Source organism: Oryx dammah, unplaced genomic scaffold (genome assembly GCF_014754425.2).
Source record: "Oryx dammah isolate SB20612 unplaced genomic scaffold, SCBI_Odam_1.1 HiC_scaffold_10, whole genome shotgun sequence".
Classification (NCBI taxonomy): Eukaryota; Metazoa; Chordata; class Mammalia; order Artiodactyla; family Bovidae; genus Oryx; species Oryx dammah.
This window is the reverse complement of record NW_024070194.1, coordinates 21,068,242-21,086,919: the sequence shown is the minus strand read 5'-3', so window position 1 is coordinate 21,086,919 and position 18,678 is coordinate 21,068,242. Positions and strand designations below refer to the sequence as shown.

The 18,678-nt window shown below is 47.7% G+C and overlaps 1 protein-coding gene across 1 annotated transcript in view; it reads left to right on the top strand.

The window, feature by feature from the left end:
* Positions 1-11,223, top strand: part of EFCAB8 (EF-hand calcium binding domain 8) — a 45,769-nt gene extending 34,546 nt beyond the window's left edge. Inside the window, exons 20-26 of the mRNA XM_040248767.1 lie at positions 728-949; positions 1,493-1,630; positions 4,038-4,206; positions 7,623-7,755; positions 9,316-9,525; positions 9,610-9,703; positions 10,927-11,223. Of these exons, the coding sequence (XP_040104701.1) occupies positions 728-949; positions 1,493-1,630; positions 4,038-4,206; positions 7,623-7,755; positions 9,316-9,525; positions 9,610-9,703; positions 10,927-11,223 (1,263 nt within the window). The remainder of the gene's footprint in view (positions 1-727; positions 950-1,492; positions 1,631-4,037; positions 4,207-7,622; positions 7,756-9,315; positions 9,526-9,609; positions 9,704-10,926) is intronic.
* Positions 11,224-18,678: the final 7,455 nt, after the last annotated feature.

The window sequence follows — 18,678 nt, the reverse complement described above, 5'->3', positions numbered from 1 at the left end:
CATCAGCTTTCATGGTGTCACATCGAGGTTTTAACCTTTTTAAAAATTAGTTAGTTAGTTTTATTTTTGGTTGCTCTGGGTCTTCCTTGCTGTGCCCGGGCCTTTCTCTAGAGGCAGTAGGCAGAGGCTCCTCCTTGTTGAGGTGCACAGGCTTCTCATTGCGTTGACTTCTCTTGTTGCACAGCGTGGGCTCTAGGGCACACAGCTTCAGTAGTTCCGACTCATGGGCACTAGAGCACGGGCTGAGTAGTTGTGGCGTATGGGCTGAGTTGCTCTGTGGCATGTAGAATCTTCCCAGACTACGGATCGAACCCTGGCATTTCACTGTACAAATATATCAAGGGGAATGAGTTTGTTTTCTACATCATTCTGAGTTGAGTACAGGTCTTTAGAAAAATCTTGTTTGAGCCTTAGGACAAACCAAACTTGTATGTCTTCATTTGGTAACCGTTCATTGATCTATTATGATGTGTCAGGCAGTGTCATATGGGATAAAGTCGTGAACAAAAAAGATGCAAATCCCCGTCCTTGGGGAGCTCATAGTCTGGCCAAACGTTCCTGGTCACCAACTGGGTAGGTAAGGTGGTATTCCATCACTGTTCTCACTGGCCATCTAGGAAACTGGGGGGCCAGGTGGGTGTGGCTCCTTGCCCAGGCGTCTCAGCACTGTGCCACAGGGGAGCTCCGGCTCCCAGCACTCCTGAGCGGGTTCGCCTCTCTCGCACAGATAATCTTCTTACAGACCAGGCCTCGCCTGCCACACTCGGCTGCCCTGCTGAGCAGCTGCATGGACGGTTACATCTATGCCTGGTCCATCCACGGGAGCGGAGGCCTGCTGGGCAAGTTCCCTGTGGACTCTGTAGACAAGGGGGACGTGGTTGTGGGTGCCATGGCCACGGATCAAAATGACTGGATTCTTGTCACAGGGGATTGCAAAGGATGCATCAAGGTGAGGGAGAACTGGCACTGGGATCGAGGCGCTGGCATGAGCCAAGCTCTGGCCTCCTCTTTGCCATCGGTGGTCCTCGCCCAGTCCCTATGCCCTCTGGGCACTCGTTTCACTTGTACCACAGTGGGTGGTGGGGTGGGTTACTTCAGAGTCCTCTCCTGCCCTCGTGGGCCCAGGGAAGTGAGGGAGGGCTTGGTCAGGAGGTGCCCCGCCCAGAAGCCTTCCTGTGGGTCCTGGGCTTTAGAATTCTCTTCCTGCTACTCCCTTACCCCCGGCTGTGCATCTAATCTGTGATCAGCTGTCTCAGGAGCTGATTTTGTGCTTTGTGGTGATGTGAGGTGTGAATGTCCCATCCTTGGGTCTGTCATACTCTCCCTGTACGCTAGCTAAAGGTCTGGCCTAGAAGATGCCATGGTCTCCTTGGGGGTGTGAGTAAGAACCAGCCCCCTGAGGTGAAGAGAAATGGTCTGGGAGGGACCTTCAGTGTGAGTCAGTGTTGGGGGTCAAGGAGTGCTGGGCTACTAATCCATGATTTATGCCTAGATCTGGGACATCAAGGATTACTGTACACATTCTGACAAGCAGACGAACCAAACTAGTGAGATCAACAAGTTTCGGTTCTTAATTTCTGAACGGATTCAGGTCAGCCTCCCAAACTACAGTCCCCCGGAGGAGAAAAAGGTAGGATGATTACTGGACAATTGCTGAGAAAAGTGCCTCTGAGCCCCACCAATGAGTTGGGACCATGGTACTCACACTGAGGTTCGGAATCTTTCATGTTTTCTGTCCAAGGTTGTCTTATTGATGTGGAAAAGGTTTTCTACTCACCAGAAGTCACTATTAACCAGTGAAACATGAATATGCACACACCAAATACACTCATGTGCGTACACAGGTATACACACACACATATGCACACCTTCCATGGGCTTTGATCTTTGCAATGAAGGCCTGAGGTCATAAACTCCTTTAAAAAATAATGAAAATATATATGTATTTTCTTGAGTAGGTAATGCATTTGTGTGTGTGCTAAGTCGCTTCAGTCATGTCCCAGTCTTTGTGACGCTATGGATGTAGCCTGCCAGGCTTCTCTTTCCATGGGATTCTTTAGGCAAGAATACTGGAGTGGGTTGCCATGCCCTCCTGCAGGAGATCTTCTCAACCCAGGGATTGAACCTGTGTGTCTTGTGTCTCCTGGCGGGTTCTTTACCAATAAGGCCACATTGGGAAGCCCAGATAATGCATCTATACAGTTCAGAAATCACTGGATATTTCCCTGATGACTAGTGAATTTGAGCACCTTTTCCTTAGTTGTCAGGAAAATGCAAATTAAAACTAAAAGGTGATATCACTGCTTATCTACCAGAATGACTAAAACTGAAAGGACAGACAATGCCAAATACTGGCAAGAATATAGGTCAACTGGTGATAAACCATCTAAAATCGCTTATGTTGATGGTTGCAACTCTGAATATATGAAAAGCCACTGAAGCCAGCATTTTAAATAGGTACATTGTATGTGAATTGTATTTCAATAAAACTGTGTTTAAAAGCTATACAAATGATAGAGCAAATATTCTTTTTTTTTTTTTTTTACAAATCTTTGTTTGTAGTTGTTTATCTACACATCTGATAATTTATCCCATGTAAAAGGACGTAAATCTAAGGCCTTTAATGTGTACTGCCATACTGCATTCCAGAAAGTTTATATAGGTTTTCACTTTATTAGTTTGTTTTGCTTTATCCTTGACAGCATGAAGTTTTTATCATTAACAGTATTTATCTGAGTGAACGCCCCCTGATAGATATAAAAGGCATTCAATAAATAAATGTTTAAAGTGAAAAAAAAACTTTTAGTTGATTTTTAGATATAAATAGTTTCTTTTGATTTTATGAAAATATCTGCTTATATTGACATCTGTCCTTATTTTATTGGCTATATATATCTTGTGAATTACCTCTTCATGTCCTTGGTCCATTTTTCTTTTGTGGTGACCATCTTTTATAAATGATGTACAATCATCTTAAAATGTATTAAAAGATATTAACTCATTGCTTGTCATATGTATTACAAACATCTCCTCCCGCCAGTTTGTCATTTGCCTTTTAATTTATGATGAGTTTTAAATTACAACATATTTTTTGGTGGTCAGTTTTTCTTCCCATTGTGATATTTCCTGTTGCTTATCACTTCCTTATCAGAGATAATAATTCCGAGATAATAGTCATCCTTTCTCTTCAATATTTTATGGTTTCATTAAAAAGGATTCTTCTACCCTTCTAGTGTTTACTTATAAGATATAAGACAATGATTTAAGTTTCACTACTTAGTTTATCAGGAATTCCAACACTGTTGATTGAATCCTGTTCTCTCTGTTACCACCAATTTCCTACCATTCTTGTCATTTATCAATGCTTTTAATATATATTTGGGTTGGTTTCTGAGATATTGTCTTCCATTGTCTAGTTTTTATTACTGTGATGTAACATACTTGAGTATGATAAAACATGTCCTCCTTCATTAATTTTGTTTTATTTGAAAATGGTCTTGGATATTTACACTCATTTTCCAATTAAGTAGGATTTTATTCTTTCATAGTACAATGTGACATATCACTCCATTTCTCACCCTATTCCATGCCTGATGCCCAACTAAATATCTTGAAAAAAAAAAGACCTGGGTTCTTGTCTAGCCCCATCACTTTCTAGCTGTGTGGTTCTGGACTGGTTACTGAATGTTTCTGACTCTCACTTCTCTCCTCTCTGCAGTGGTGAGACTCATACACATCCCATAAGGTTATTCTGATGTGCAAATGAAATAATCTGTACACAGGAAGCTGGCAAGCAATACAACGATATGCAATTTTTTTTTTTTTAATGATTTTACTGAAGGGACCATTGAGGGCCAGAGAAGTGCTTGGATTTACCTAAGGTCACCAGAAAGTTCATGTAGGGGTGTATCTAGAGCTAGAACCCTGGCCCATGTCCGATTTCCTTCCAGAAGCCTCTGCTACCTCCAGCCCTGGGTGCCCTCTGAAGAGCCAGTGTCTTGGGAGTTTAATTAATTCTCTTGCACTGTCCCCTGTAGGTTGAGGCCAGCCAGACCATTTCCCTGATTCCACCCCAGCTTCTGATTACCTGGAAGGCCCATTTGGATAGTGTGGCAGACATCCTATATGTGGACAGCCTCCAGCTGGTTATCAGTGCTGGCCAGGACCGGGACGTCAAGGCTTGGAAACTCTCTGGTGACGCCATTGGTATGGACGGTCCTGCTGAAGCTCAGTCATGCCCCATGGCCCTTCCTGACCCTGACCCTGTTAGACCACAAGCTGGCATAAACCTCATATCCCATGAGGTGGGAGTTTCAGACCATAGCAGCTGTCTTTCTTCAAATAGTACACAAGGTATGAGTCTGTCCAATTGTCCATTCAGCAGTCTGTCCATCCGCTCATTCACTCACCTGCTAAACTATTTGCCTTTGCATATCAGATCATATATCTGATAAGGTACAGTCCATTCTCTTTTAAAAAATAAACTTAATTCTTGAGGTATAACATATGTAATGAAAACGGCACAAACCAAAAGTATTCTCAGCTTAGTGAATTTTCAGGAAGTAAACATATAGCCATATAACCACCATTGTATCAAGAAACAGAACATCACCAGCACTCAGGGCTTCCCTCACCTCCTGACCCCACTGTCTCTACCTACACCTTTCCAAAAGTAACCACTGTTCTGATTCCTAAATGCAAAGCTTATATTAGTCTGGCTTTGAACTTTGTCTAAATGGAATCATTTGATAGTTTCTCCTTTGTGTCTGACTTCTCTCTCTCAAACACCGTATGTTTGTGCCATTTAGCCATTCATTAACTATAGCAGCTCATTCATTCTTACTGCTGAGTGGTATTCTGTTGTTGATACCATACTTTCTCTGTGCTACTGTTGCTGGGCATTAGGGCTATTTTAGGCTATTAAAAACAAACACTGCTATGAACACCCTCATACAGGTTTTTTTGAACAAGTGTATGCATTTCTGTTAGATATGTATTTATAATGGAATTGCTGAACCACAGAGTATACACACTCAGTCTCAGTAGATACTGCTAAACTATCTTTCAAAGTGCTTTCCAGTTTTCACTCTTTCACCAGCTGCATACAGCAACTCTTACTGTGTCATAACTTTGTAACCATTTGATATAGTCATTGCATTAAATTTTAGCCATTTTGGTGAATATGTAGTGGCATTTTATTGTGGTTTTAATTTGAATCCTTGAATAATAGTGAGGTTGAATATCTATTTATTTATTGATCATACATTTATTGATCAGTTATATATTTTATAGTTGTCCCCTGTCTCTCATTCTCTCTTCTGTTCTTTACATTTTATTTTTTTCCTATTTCTGCATCCCATTTTGGATATTTTCTACTGACCTGCCTTCCAGTTCATTAATCTTGTCTCCTGTATTCAGTTCAGTTCAGTTCAGTCGCTCAGTCGTGTCCGATTCTTTGCAACCCCATGAATCGCAGCACGCCAGGCCTCCCTGTCCGTCACCATCTCCCGGAGTTCACTCAGACTCACGTCCATCGAGTCCATGATGCCATCCAGCCATCTCATCCTTGGTCATCCCCTTCTCCTCCTGCCCCCAATCCCTCCCAGCATCAGAGACTTTTCCAATGAGTCAACTCTTCGCATGAGGTGGCCAAAGTACTGGAGCTTTAGCTTTAGCATCATTCCTTCCAAAGAAATCCCAGGGTTGATCTCCTTCAAAATGGGCTGGTTGGATCTCCTTGCAGTCCAAGGGACTCTCAAGAGTCTTCTCCAACACCACAGTTCAAAAGCATCAATTCTTTGGTGCTCAGCCTTCTTCACAGTCCAACTCTCACATCCATACATGACCACAGGAAAAACCATAGCCTTGACTAGACGGACCTTAGTTGGCAAAGTAATGTCTCTGCTTTTCAATATGCTATCTAGGTTGGCCATAACTTTTCTTCCAAAGAGTAAGCGCAGCCTACTATTAAGTCCATCCAGATACTGTATTTTTTAGTTCTAGAACACTCATTTGATTTTTTTCTGCAAATTTCGATTAATGGTTGAAATTCTGCTTCTTTTCCTCCATTCTATTCATATTTTCCTTTATTTTATTTAACATTTTTACAATAGTTGTTTTAAAGTATTTATCTATTAACTCCAATGTCTGAATTATCTGTGAGTCTGATTCTAATGCCTATTTCTTCTTTTGATTATTGGTTATATTTTCTTGCCTTTTCACATGTCATGTATAGAAAAACTCCAATGAAACCAAACCAAACAAAAACCCAACCCAAATCAAGCTGAACTTTCCTGAACTTTGTAGAAAAGAAATTGTAAAGACTGAAGCTGATATGATTTTCCTCCAGTGCGTTGCTCTTTCCTCTGCACAGCACTTCTCGTCTCAGTGCAGTTAGGAAGTGAGCTGGGTTGGGGCTGGATTGCAGCTCCAGGAGCCCTGGTTTCCTTCTGTGTTCAGTTGATTCCAGGGTAATGCCTGCTGTGTTGTTGACTTCTTCTTCCAGTGAGACTCTTGACTCCTAGTGAGCTCATCCTGTCTTTCTAGCCCAACCCCCAGAACTTAAGCAATTGCAGGCCCCAATCTTCTTTCCATGTGGCAACTGCTCATTTGTCCCTCAGTTCAGTTCGGCTCAGTTCGGTCGCTCAGTCGTGTCCGACTCTTTGCGACCCCATATGTATCTCTAAGTCTGTTTTTGTTTGTTTCATTTGTCTGTTTTGTTTTCTAGGTTATATAAATGAGATCATGAGGCATTTGTCTATCTTTGACTTGTTTTACTTAACGCAGTACTTTCTAGAGCCACCCATGTTGTCACAAATGGCAAGAGTTCTCTTTTTTTATGACTGAGTCATAGTCTCTAAGCTCTCAGGAGTGGAGTTGTTAGATTGTATGGTAGTCCTGTTTTTAGTTTTGGAGAACCCCTTATGCTGTTTTTCACAGTAGCTGCATTCATTTACATTCCCACAAATAGTGTACCTGGGTTCCTTTTGTTCCAGATCCTCACCAACATTATCTGTTTTTTTTGATGATGGCCATTCTGATTGGTGTGAGATGATATCTTATTCTTCTCCAGTGATTTGTAAAAATATGACTTTGTAACACATCTGCTTTGTTTTTCTTAATTAAAAAGAATTCTGCAGCGTGAAAATGGCCTACAACTCACTATGCCCTGCCCAGAAGTAGGACTCATATTTCTCTATTCTTACTACCTACTTTCTACCCCAGCCCTGATCCTCCACAGACTCATTCCTAACCTCACATCTGATAGGTGACTGATAGATGCCTGCAGTCTTGTACCATTGCCATTTTATGTGTGAGCCACTTAAAGCCTGTCTGAGGACTATTCAGTCATTGCCATAGCACCTTCTCCATCTCAGCCTATATGTGGGGCAGGATGCTTTAAACCTGAACTCCAAGTACACCCTAGGGTTAGGGTCTGACTCCTCCAGATATTTGCCAAGTAGCTAGCATAATGCCTGGGATATGTTGGGCATAGTCAGGTGTAGGCCAGGAATAAGGGATTGCTGGCTGCCGCTTGAGGGTGGATGGTGAGGGACAGAGTATTTAGAGGAGGGAGTGGCTGGCCAGTCCTTGCTACTGAACTGGCTCTGGTTAAATCACAGGGACGTTTGGCCTGAGTGTTTGGAAAAGGCTGCAGGATACCCCAATGATGACTGATGGTGAACTAAATAAAAGATTAAAGAAGGAGGGTGACTTCTTCGACTCCAATGAGAAGACCTTCCATCTAGAGCTGCAGTGAGTTATCACAATGGTCATTGGTCACTGGTAAACTGGTTAACTCTGGTCTGGATCCCAGGAGGCCTCCCTTGTAGGGTAGTGCTGGGCATATTCAGGTAGGGCCTTCAGAATGTCACAGGCGTGGGAATTGCAGGTAACTCGACTCTACAGGTGGTGGCTGTGGCCTCAGAGCCCAAGGCTCCATTCTAGCCCAGATCAGCTGTAAGATCGAGCAGTGAAAACCAGAAAACATAAAGCCCCAATTCCTTAGATGGGGACCGTGCTCTAGCAGCAGGCTCTGGAGGCCCCTGCTGGGAGAGCCCAGGGTTCTGGTCTTGACATGTGTGTTATTTCTCTGAGTCGGGGGAGGCAGGTTGCTTGCTACCTGTTCTTTCCTCTACAGGTTCCTCCTCCACCTGTGCTCTATCCCTATTCCTGACCAAGTCTCAGATAAATTTTTTGTTGTTCAGTTGCTAAGTCATGTCCAACTCTTTGTGACCCCATGGACTGCAGCACACCAGGCTTCCCAGTCCTTCACTATCTTCCAGAGTTTGCTCAAACTCATGTCCATTGAGTCAGTGATGCCATCCAACTATCTCATCCTCTGTTGTCCCCTTCTCCTCCTGCCTTCCATCTTTCCCAGCATCAGGGTCTTTTCCAGTGAGTCAGCTCTTTGCATTAAGTGGCCAAAATTTTGGAGCTTGAGCTTCAGTATTAGTCCTTCAGTGAATATTCAGGACTGATTTCCTTTAGGATTGACTGGTTTGATCTCCTTGCGTCCAAGGGACTCTCAAGAGTCTTCCCCAGCACCATAGTTTGAAAGCATCAGTTCTTTGGCACTCAGTCTTCTGAGAGATGGTCCAACTCTCACATCTGTACATGACTACTGGAAAAACCATAGCTTTGGGTCATTCAAAAAATATTGAGGTCCTGCTGACTGCCAGGTTGTGCTAGGTTCTGGACATCCAAAACTATCCAGACATAGGTCCTGCCTCAGAGAACTCCCAGTCCACTGAGGGAGATGAATATGTAACCCATGGCTACAGTTCTATGTGGTAAACAATAGGACTGTTAAGACAAGCTTGGCTCAGAGGATAATTACCTGACTGGGTGGAGCAAGTAAGGAAGGCTTCATAGAATAGAGATTTTGGAGTTGGGTTTTGACATGTAAGTAAGAGTTTGTCAGGCACCATGGAGTCCTCGTGGCTCCTATGCTCCTGTCAAGACTTAGGCTTTTACAGTCCTGTCAGGATATATCAACAAGACAGAGGCAAGGTTCCCCTTGCAGGGAGAGGACGTTTAGATGTTCTTTAAGGGGAGGCCCAGAGGAAGTCTGGATGGGGTGTCAGGCCTCCATAGAAGAGGATGTCGGTTGGTGGGAGGTATCACAGGACTTGTTGGAGGCCAGGATAAGCAGGGCTTTGTTAGTGTTAGCTGAACACTTGCCCACTGATGGGCCCTGGGCTGTATAGCCTCAGGGGAGGGATGAGAAGGTTGGAGAGGATCCAGCCCAGAAAGGAGAAACCTGCCTGGGGAGGGTACAGAGGGCATCTTGTGAAGGAAAGCCCCTCACATCAGGGAGGAGCGAGATCTTGCTGAGGCCCTGATGTACCAGCGGCGGGAACAGGTAGTCCTCTTGGATCTGCTGAATGGGAAGGCAGACACGGAGGCTAAAGCCTGGGCCAGGCTGCAAAAGATAACCCCGACATCCCCATGGACTGGAAAGCGCTCCCCGGAAGACATTGAGGATACCTGGTGCAAGTGGGAATCCAAGGGCAAGAAGGTGAGGCTGGGCGGGGCACTGAGTGGGTAGGGGAGCCCTCAACCCTCAGCCCCGAGCCTTCACCCTTGCCTGGGACCCCTGCAGGAGAGCAAAGTCCTGGGAGCAGCATACAAGCCCAAAGAGCGGTCGCGGAGCCCTGGACTCCTGTTCACCAACGTGCAGTATGGCTGGATGAAGCACCAGGTGAGTCAGGGTGGGGTTATCTCCCTGAGATGCTGGGCCTAGAGGCTGGGGGGTCCCACCTCCATCATCCCACATGGCCCTCCAGTGTGAGTGAGGGGCTCACCTTTCCTTAACAGGATTCTGGGCCATAGGCAGCTCTGGGATGAAGCTGGTCTGGCTGGTTTGTTTGCCAAGGCCCTGCTTGAGGCCATGGACACAGTTTTTATCCTTGAGGACAAACTTCATCAAGCCTATGGGAAGAGGTTGTTTGTGGACCTGAAACCTGTTGATCGCCTTCAAAGCATTTCCCAGAGTCTGCTTGTTTGTTGGGCTTCCCTTGTAGCTTAATCGATAAAGAACCTGCCTGCAGTGCAGGAGACCCCAGTTCGGTCCCCGGGTCGGGAAGATCCCCTGGAGAAGGAAATGGCAACCCACTCCAGCATTCTTGCCTGGAAAATCCTATGGACAGAGGAGCCTGGTGGGCTGCAGTCCATGGGGTTGCAATAGGTGCCATTCTGGAGCAGACACAGGGCCTCACGGTGCTAGGCACACAGTCAGCAAGAAACAGAGAGGGTGGAACAGGCCTGTCCTTGGGGAGAGAAAGGGACCAGGGATTTTGGAAAGACCAGCCTGGAGTCCCATCCTGCCTCTTGCTTGGGCAGATCCCAGCCTCTCTCAACCTCTCTCTCCTCCTCAGAGGAGCTCCCATCTTCTGGGGTGTGGACTCAAAGGCAGCCCCCTGGCCCCAGGCTGGGGAGGGGTCAGTGCCAAAAGGGAACTTGGCTTCCTTGCCCTTTCCTGGAGATGGGCCTCCCAGCACAGCGTGGCGAGTGCTGCTGGGAGAGGTGGGGGCATGTCTGGAGAGCTCCTTGCATTCGAGCCCCACTCAGGGTCCAGCTTGAGGCCTCACTGTAAGATGGGGACGGTCCAGCACTGACCTCACGGGACTGTTGGCAGCACCAAGAGGAGGGCCGGGGGCTGGGCCTGGTGCCCAGTGGGCTCACTGCCCGGCCGAGTGTGGTCATCTCTAGTGTTGCCATTCAGTTGCTAAGTCATGTCCTTTATTTTTTGTGGCCCCGCGGACTGCAGCATTCTAGGCCTCCTTGTCCCTCCCAGGTCATCAGCGACAGGAGTGCAACTCTGGGGACGGCTCCTCTCTCACAGGAAGCCCTGAGTCTGTCCTCCCCAGGAACCTGCTCTTGCTCCCTGCTGTTCCCCACGCTCCCCTGCTCTGTTCCCTGCAGATCTCACCTCAGATCTACCAGAGCCTGCACTTCAATGAGCTGGCATCCACCCAGAACCCTGCCTTCAAGACGCAAAAAGTCCTGGACCAGCAGAGCTGGCTCACCCTCTTGGTGACCCAGCGCATCCGGAAGGACCTGGGTCCCTACAGGGAGACCACGCCTGAGCATCTGGCCAGCTTGCTCACCACCACGGCCTCCTCGCCCTCCTCACCCTCGCTGTCAGCCTCGGGCTCTGGGCTCCTGGCGTCTGGCCTGGCCCCATCCTCACGGTCCCAGCCCTCCCAATCCTTTTTGTAGCCCCTGTCCGCTCCTGAATCCTGTCCTCCCCCGCGGACCTGTCCCAGGTATCCGGGCACATCCTGCAGAGGCTGGTGACTTCCCTGCCCCATGGCCGCTCCCTCAGGCTGCTCTCCAGGCCTCTGAAGGCCCACCTCTGTCCTCCCACAGCAGGCTCTGAGGTGGCCCATCCTCTCTCCAGTCCGCCAGCAGGGCCACCAGGCTCATGAGGTCCTGTCTGTCCCTGGCTTACCCTCTGCCAGGCCCAGAGGGCACAGACCTCGCCCTGGCTCTCCCCACTCTGCCATCTGGTGAAGCCAACCTTCTTCACCAGAGTCCTGGAGAGGAAAATAAATGTTCTCAGATGTTGAAGCTCCACTGGCCTTGGGATTGACCCCACCTCTGATTCGCGGTCATGCTCCCCGAGGCAAGGGGACGTGGGGAGGAGACTCCCTCCTCTCAGGACACCTGGTGTGGCTGTCTGGCAAGCGACAGGCCGAAGCCTGGGGCAGGGGCTTCACAAGCCCTGGGGGTGCTGTGGTGGGTGGTGTGAGTGAGCAGGGAGAGGGAAGCAGCGGAGGAGAGGAGGTCAGCCAGGAAGGTGGGACCTTGGAGACCAGGAAAACATATCTGGAGTGACTCTGAGTGAGACGGGAGCCGCCGCAGGGGCTGGAGCCAGAGCGCAACGTGGTGGGATTGAAGCAGAGCCGGAGCTGAGGGGAGGCTGCTCTGAGCGGTGATGGTGAAGCTGATCAGAGGGCAAGGGGGTGAAGGTGGGGGGTGCCGATGTGCAGAGCTGACTGTAGGGGAGAGACTGTCTTGCCCACTGGTTTTTGTCCTGAGGCCCTGTACACGGCAAGTCCTACTGAACTCCCAGGGAGGTAGTCATCTTCTCCCCATTTTACAGAAGGGAACTGAGGCTCAAAGAGGGGAAGTAACTTGCCCAGGGTCATCCAGCATGGAAGCCAGAGTGGGTCTGTACCCAGGCCAGGCTGACGCTTAAGCCCGGCTTCCCTCTCCTGGGTGCCTTTGTGTTCTCGCCCCACACAGGCTGGGTGACCATATGCCAGGACTAAATCTCTCCCAGTTCCGTCTGGAAAGCTAGGCAGACCCTCTTGGTGATTTAAAAGATTAAAATAAAAGACAGTGTTCTCAGTGGGTGACACTCGATAGTCTAGGGCTGAAGACCTCTCAGAGTGGAGGAGGAAGGAGACACCTCTAAGCCTGGTGAGAGAATCCAAAGAATCCAGGTCTCTCAATCCTGTCTCCCAACTTCATCCCACCTGGCTTGCATACCTCCTGGGACAGGGGGCTCAGTCCTTGCAGAGTTGGGACTGTTAGAACATCCTTCCTTGGGTGGCATCCACGTTTACTTCCTGCTCTGGCCCAGTTCTGTCCAGGAAGGTGATGAGGGGGGAGGCAGTGAGGATGCCAAACCGTGTTCCCCCAGCTTCTCACAGGGGCCACAGGAGAGACTAGTGCGCACTACGGACCCCTATCACCAGCCCTTCCTTTCCTGGACACCCCGTCAGCCGTGACTGCAGAGCTAGATAGCCAGGCTGGACTTCCTGCCCTGCAACTCTTCAGCTGTGTGACCACATGCAGGCCACATCCCTCTGGTTTCCCAAAGTTGTACCTCTTTCGAGGGGCTGCTGGGAGAAGAGGACAGGGGGTGGTACAGCGAGTTCCCATCTACAGGTCCAGCAGGGCAAGCCCTCCATGAAGGGTGCTTATTAGGGTCATTTTTATTTCTCCCTTCCTTTGCAAAGCCCAGGTCTCAGGTATCCTAGGATGTTGCCTGATGTATCTGTGCTCTTTTGAAGGGTCACCTGAGACTTTCCTTCCTGTCACAGAGGGACTTTCTGGAGGGGATGTCCTCACTTGGCCACGTGGTGGGTTGGTAGCATTGATGGAAGACAAACTGGCAGGTGAAGAAGGGAGAGGTCCCCGGGAGGTCTGCTGTTCTGAGCTCTGGGGGGTGAATGAGGCCTCCCTCTCCTCCTCTTTCTGACTCCAGACCCACTGCCAAAGCTGAGGGACTCAAAGGACTTGGGGCTGAGTGTTGGGGACAGACCCCTCCTGGAGCCCAGCCCCAGGGAACTGCCCCAGGGCCAGTGTCTGAGAACTGAACAGAGCAGGAGGCTCTTTACCAGAGAGAGAGGCAAGACCAGGTGGTGTCCACACACCCAGGATGGAGGGGGTTCTAGGACTCTGGAGTCTGGGCCAGCCTTCCAGGCTACCTAGAGCTTCCCATAAGCCTGTAGGCCCCACAATGGGGAAGAGGGGTGGATAGGGGTGCTCCAGTTTATGCTCCCGGACCTTGACCATGACACACGGTGACCAGCAGTCTCAATCCCTCCTCTGTAGGGATGAGTCATCCCCAGAGCCCTGGGAGGGTGAAAGTGGCCTGAGAAACCACTGTAACCACTGAAGGGCTTCCCACTGGCCGAGCTGTGTGCCTCCCCAGAGCTGGCTCTGGTTTGGAGAAGTAAAGGCCGTAATATTTCCCCCACTTTGTGTGAAGGGCTCATAGCCATCATCACAATCGACAAGGGCCTTCCATGCCAGGATCTGGGGGCCTCAGTTTGCTCTGGCCTCTGGGAGGAGGTGAGGACTAATGTCTCCTGGGCGCATATGCGGAAATTGAGGCTAAGAGCGAGACTTTGTCCAGGTCACAGGGTGAGGGAGCTCAGGGCAGGGGCAGGGCCTAGGATTTTGCCTCATCACTGGTTCAGGGAGCTCTGAGTCTTGCAGGAGGGAGGCCCTGCCCATCAGCCCCAGCCCTACCTGGCCTGACATTCAGGGATTAGTAGGATTAATGAAAATCCTGGGGCTTGAGCTAGGCTTACCGGAGGCGCCACTCCAGGGACCGTGGTGGGTGATTTGGCGCTCTGTACCTCCGGTTCTGTCTTGGTCACCGCAGAGAGTTAACTCCCACCCTGGCTGGCCGCCTACTCCTCTGCTCCCGTCTAGTGGGTGGGCCGGGTGGTGGGAGGGCGGCCAGCCTTGTGCACTGTGGGCCTGGAATGGGTGTGGGGAATGGGGGTGGGTCACGAGGCCCCTTTGTTCTCCTGCAGGATGCTGCCCCAGAGCCAAGCCCCTTCTGACCAGAGCAGGCCTATGCTGTGGGCCTTGGATGGCTCTGGGTCCCTCTAGGGGTCCATCATGACATATAGATGGGGAAAAAATGGAAACAGTGACAGACTTTATTTTCTTGGGCTCCAAAATCACTGTGGATGGTGACTGCAGCCATGAAATTAAAAGATGCTTGCTCCTTGGAAGAAAAGCTATGACAAACTTAGCATATTAAAAAGCAGAGACATCACTTTGCTGACAAAGCTCTGTCTAGTCAAAGCTATGGTTTTTCCAGTAGTCACGTATGGATGTGAGAGTTGGACCATAAAGAAGGCTGAGTGCCGAAGAATTGATGCTTTTGAATTGCGGTGCTGGAGAAGACTTTTGAGAGCCCCTTGGACTGCAAGGAGATCCAACCAGTCAATCCTAAAGGAAATCAACCCTGAATATTCATTGGAAGGACTGACACTGAATCTGAAGCTCCAATCTGGCCACCTAATGTGAAGAGCTGACTCATTGGAAAAGCCCCTGATGTTGGGAAAGATTGAGGGCAGGAGAAGGGGACAACAGAGGATGAGATGGTTGGATGGCATCATCGATTCAATGGACATCAGTTTGAGCAAACTCCAGGAGATTGTGAGGGACAGAGGAGCCTGGCATGCTGCAGCCCACGTGGTTGCAAAGTGTCAGATACGACTTGGTGACTGAGCCACAAGGGGCCCATCTCCTTGTCTGTGCAGTGGGGTTGTTCAAAGGCACTGGGGACTGCAATGCCCAACCCAGGGTCTAGAGATTTTGAAGGGCGGGTGCTGTGGGGCATGAAAAGGACACTTCTGGGGCAGGTGAAGGGAGGACGGTGGTGAGTAAGGAGGACCTGAATAAAGCAAGGGGCTGAGCTGCCTGCAGTGCGGGGTCCTGGGGAAGAGCAGCCCCACCCCCACCCCGGGAATGAGCGCCCCCTGGCTGTGCCCTTCCCTGCGGTCTGTGCGCCGATTCAGCAGCCTGGGTTGGGTGGGACGGGCAGGCTGCTTTCTGGGCACAGCGGGGACAGACCCAGGAATCCTGGCCTCCCTTCCGCTTCCATAATCAGTCCTCCTGAACCGACTGGAATTTGAAATGATGTGAGAGGGCTTGGGCGGGTGAGCAAGCCCTTTGGGCCCGGAAGGTCTGGGTTGGTGCTGCAGCTCCTCCACGGCCCCTTCCGTAACCTTGGGAAATGACTCCACCTCTCGGTGCCTCAGTCGCCTTGTCTGTAGGAGGCTTCGTCCCTGCGGTGAGGAGGAGGAGGGGAGACGAGTGTAAGCACACCTGTGCATTATGGAATGTTTGTGGACGATACGCTTGTCCATCTGGAGAACTCGAGGGACAGGACCATGGAGGAGTGAGGTTGCATGATTTTCTTCCACAGCAGCTCTGACCATAGAGAATGTCCCTGAGGGTAAAGACCCCATTTACAATCAGCCTAAAACTGATTAAAATATCTGGAACTAAAATCTGACTAGAAAGGCTGAGAATTCATATGATGAAAGCAATGGCACTTTACTAAAGGTGTTGAAGTAGGATCCCATATTCCGGAAGGAGAAGAGCTGACATGTGGCCAAGACACTTAGTTTTCATCCAGGAATTCATAAAACCAGTGCAAATTTAGCTGTTAAAAAAAAATGTAACTTGACAACCTGATTCTAAAGTTTGCCTTGACAGACTTCCCTGGTGGTCCAGTGGTTAGGACCAGTTTTCCAATGGAGGGGATGTGGGTTAGATCCCTGGTCAGAGAACTAAGATGTCACATACTGAGAGGCAACTAAGCCTGCATCCCATAACTACTGAGTCCACATGCCTCAACTAGAGAGAAGTCTGCAGGCTGCAAATAAGACCTATTGCTGCCAGAAAAAGAAAAAAAAGGTTTGTCTTGAAAGAGAAGTGTATGAAAAGCAGAAATAAAGAGGATGGTACTCAATATAGCTCCTGGAGGAGGAAATGGCAACCCACTCCAATATTCTTGCCAGGATAATCCCATGGACAGAGGAACTTGGAGGGCTATAGTCCATGGGGTTGCAGAGTCAGACAGAACTGAGTCACTGAGCATGCGCGCACACACTCAGTATAGCACATACCAACACACATTCCAAAGCTGGAGCAACTTGAAGAGTGCCGTTTCATACAGGACAAAGCAGGGAACCCAATGAAGTGATGAAGCCCAGAGGCTCTGCACGGACTCTGTTTCCAAGCTACAGATGGAAGATGGATCATTGAATAAAGTATTGTGGTTTCTAGGAAGCAATTAAGTTTTAAAATTAAACTAGATCCCTACCTCGCAGCAGGCATAAAAATAAATTTCAGATGCATTATAAAGCTTTTACACATTTAAATCTTATGTGTGTGCACCAAAGAGCTCATATCTATATCCACAGTGTGTAGGTATGTATATACATCATATATAAATTATAAAATTACTAGAAGGAAGTATAGGAATATATTGTTGTAATCTTGGAACTGGGCAGGACCCTCCTAACAACACATACAACTTAGATGCTACAAAGGAAAAGACTGATTTAACTTTGCACATAAAATTTTCTAAAAAAAAAAAAATACTTTGAATAATGTTAAAAGACAAATTTTTGGAAGAAAAGTTGTAGGATGACTGGAAGAGTGAGATTGGGAGAGGCATTTAGGGGAGGAAGTGGGGTGTCTCTGGGGTTCACTTTTCATCAAACCTCAGTATGGTGCTTTAATAACATTCTTACTAATAATAATTTTCATAAAAACTGTGGGATAATACCAGGTTGGATATGTGTGGCTCCCAGGTCCACTGAGTGCTGGGAGGGACAGAGAGTGTCAAGAGGATGCTGTGACCCCTTGAAGCCCCCTCTGACCATGGAGACCATCAAAGGACAGGCCCTGGGGCCGTGGTGCACTGGAGGGTCCCCAGGGGCTGGTGAGGAGCCTGGTTGATGGCCAGAGGGGCGGCTTCTGCAGCAGGACAGAGGCTTGTCCAGGGTGATCTCCCAAGAGACAAGTATATTTCCGATTTACGTACCTTTTTAACGCCCAGTTGAGCCCTTGCCAGCCTCTCTACCTGCCTGCCTCTGGCTTTATGAAGTCCCTCCCTTGAAGACTTCCTGTGCCCTTTCCAACTGGACCAGGCTGCCCCCATCTAGGACAGCATCACCTTGTCCCCAAGGACTGGGCCTCCTATCACCTGCCTGGGACCAGAGGTTGACAGTAGTCGTTTACCCATCATTTACCCGGCACCTACTGTGTGCTATACTCTGTGCTGAGAGCTCCGTGGGAGGACCATGGTGTTTTTTCCATGGATACTCACAGTAGACACTTTAGCACTTCTGTCAGCTCTTAAGTAAATACCAGAACAGGTGGGACCCAGCTATGGCAAAGATTACACACATGAACTATGAGTGACTGGTTTAGGGAACAGAAACAAAAAAAAATTTACATCTGCCTTTCTAATAGTATACCGAGATGACACGCTATCAGAATTTATAGAATTTTCTTACAATGTTTTCAAAGTATCCCAGAGTCTCTCCATTATGGGATTTAAGATATTTTATAACTTTTTTCAATTTTCAAAATCATAGCAATATATATAATATAATATTAATATATAATGTAATATATGATAATATATTACATATATAATATATAAAAATATATACATTATATATATATAATGTAAAGTTTATCATCTTAACCTTTTCAAAGTATATAGTTCACTGGTATTAGATATATTTATCATATTGTTGCAACCATCACCAACATCCATCTTCATAACTCTTTCCATGTAAAACTGAAGCTGTGTACCCATTTAACACTCACTCCCCATTATTCTCCCATACCTCAACTGCTGGCAACCCGTCTACTTTCTGGCCTCTATGAATTTGACAGAATAAGTATCTCATATAAGTAGAATCAAAGCATGTTTGTCTTTTTGTGATTGGCTTATTTCATTTAGCATCCTGTCCTGCAGGTTCATCCATGTCGCGGCATATTGCAGAACTTTTCCTTTTAAAGACTGAATGGTATTCCATTGTATGTATAGAACTCACCTGGTGTATTCGTTCATCTCTTGATGAAAACTTGTGTTGCTTCCTGCTGTTACGAATAATGCTGCTATGAATATGGGTGTACAAATACCTCTTTGAGACCCTGCTTTTAATTCTTTTTGGTAAATATCTGGAGTGGGATTGTTCAGTCAAATGGTGTTTCTATTTTAAATCTTTTTTCTTTTTTTTTTGTAAAATGTCTTACTGTTTTCCACAGTGGCGCTACATAAATTCCCACTAATAGTACACAAGTTCCAATTTCTCTATATCCTCATCCACACTTTTATTTTTTATAATAGCCTAGTGGGTGTGAAGTAGTATATCTTATTATAGATTTTTAAAA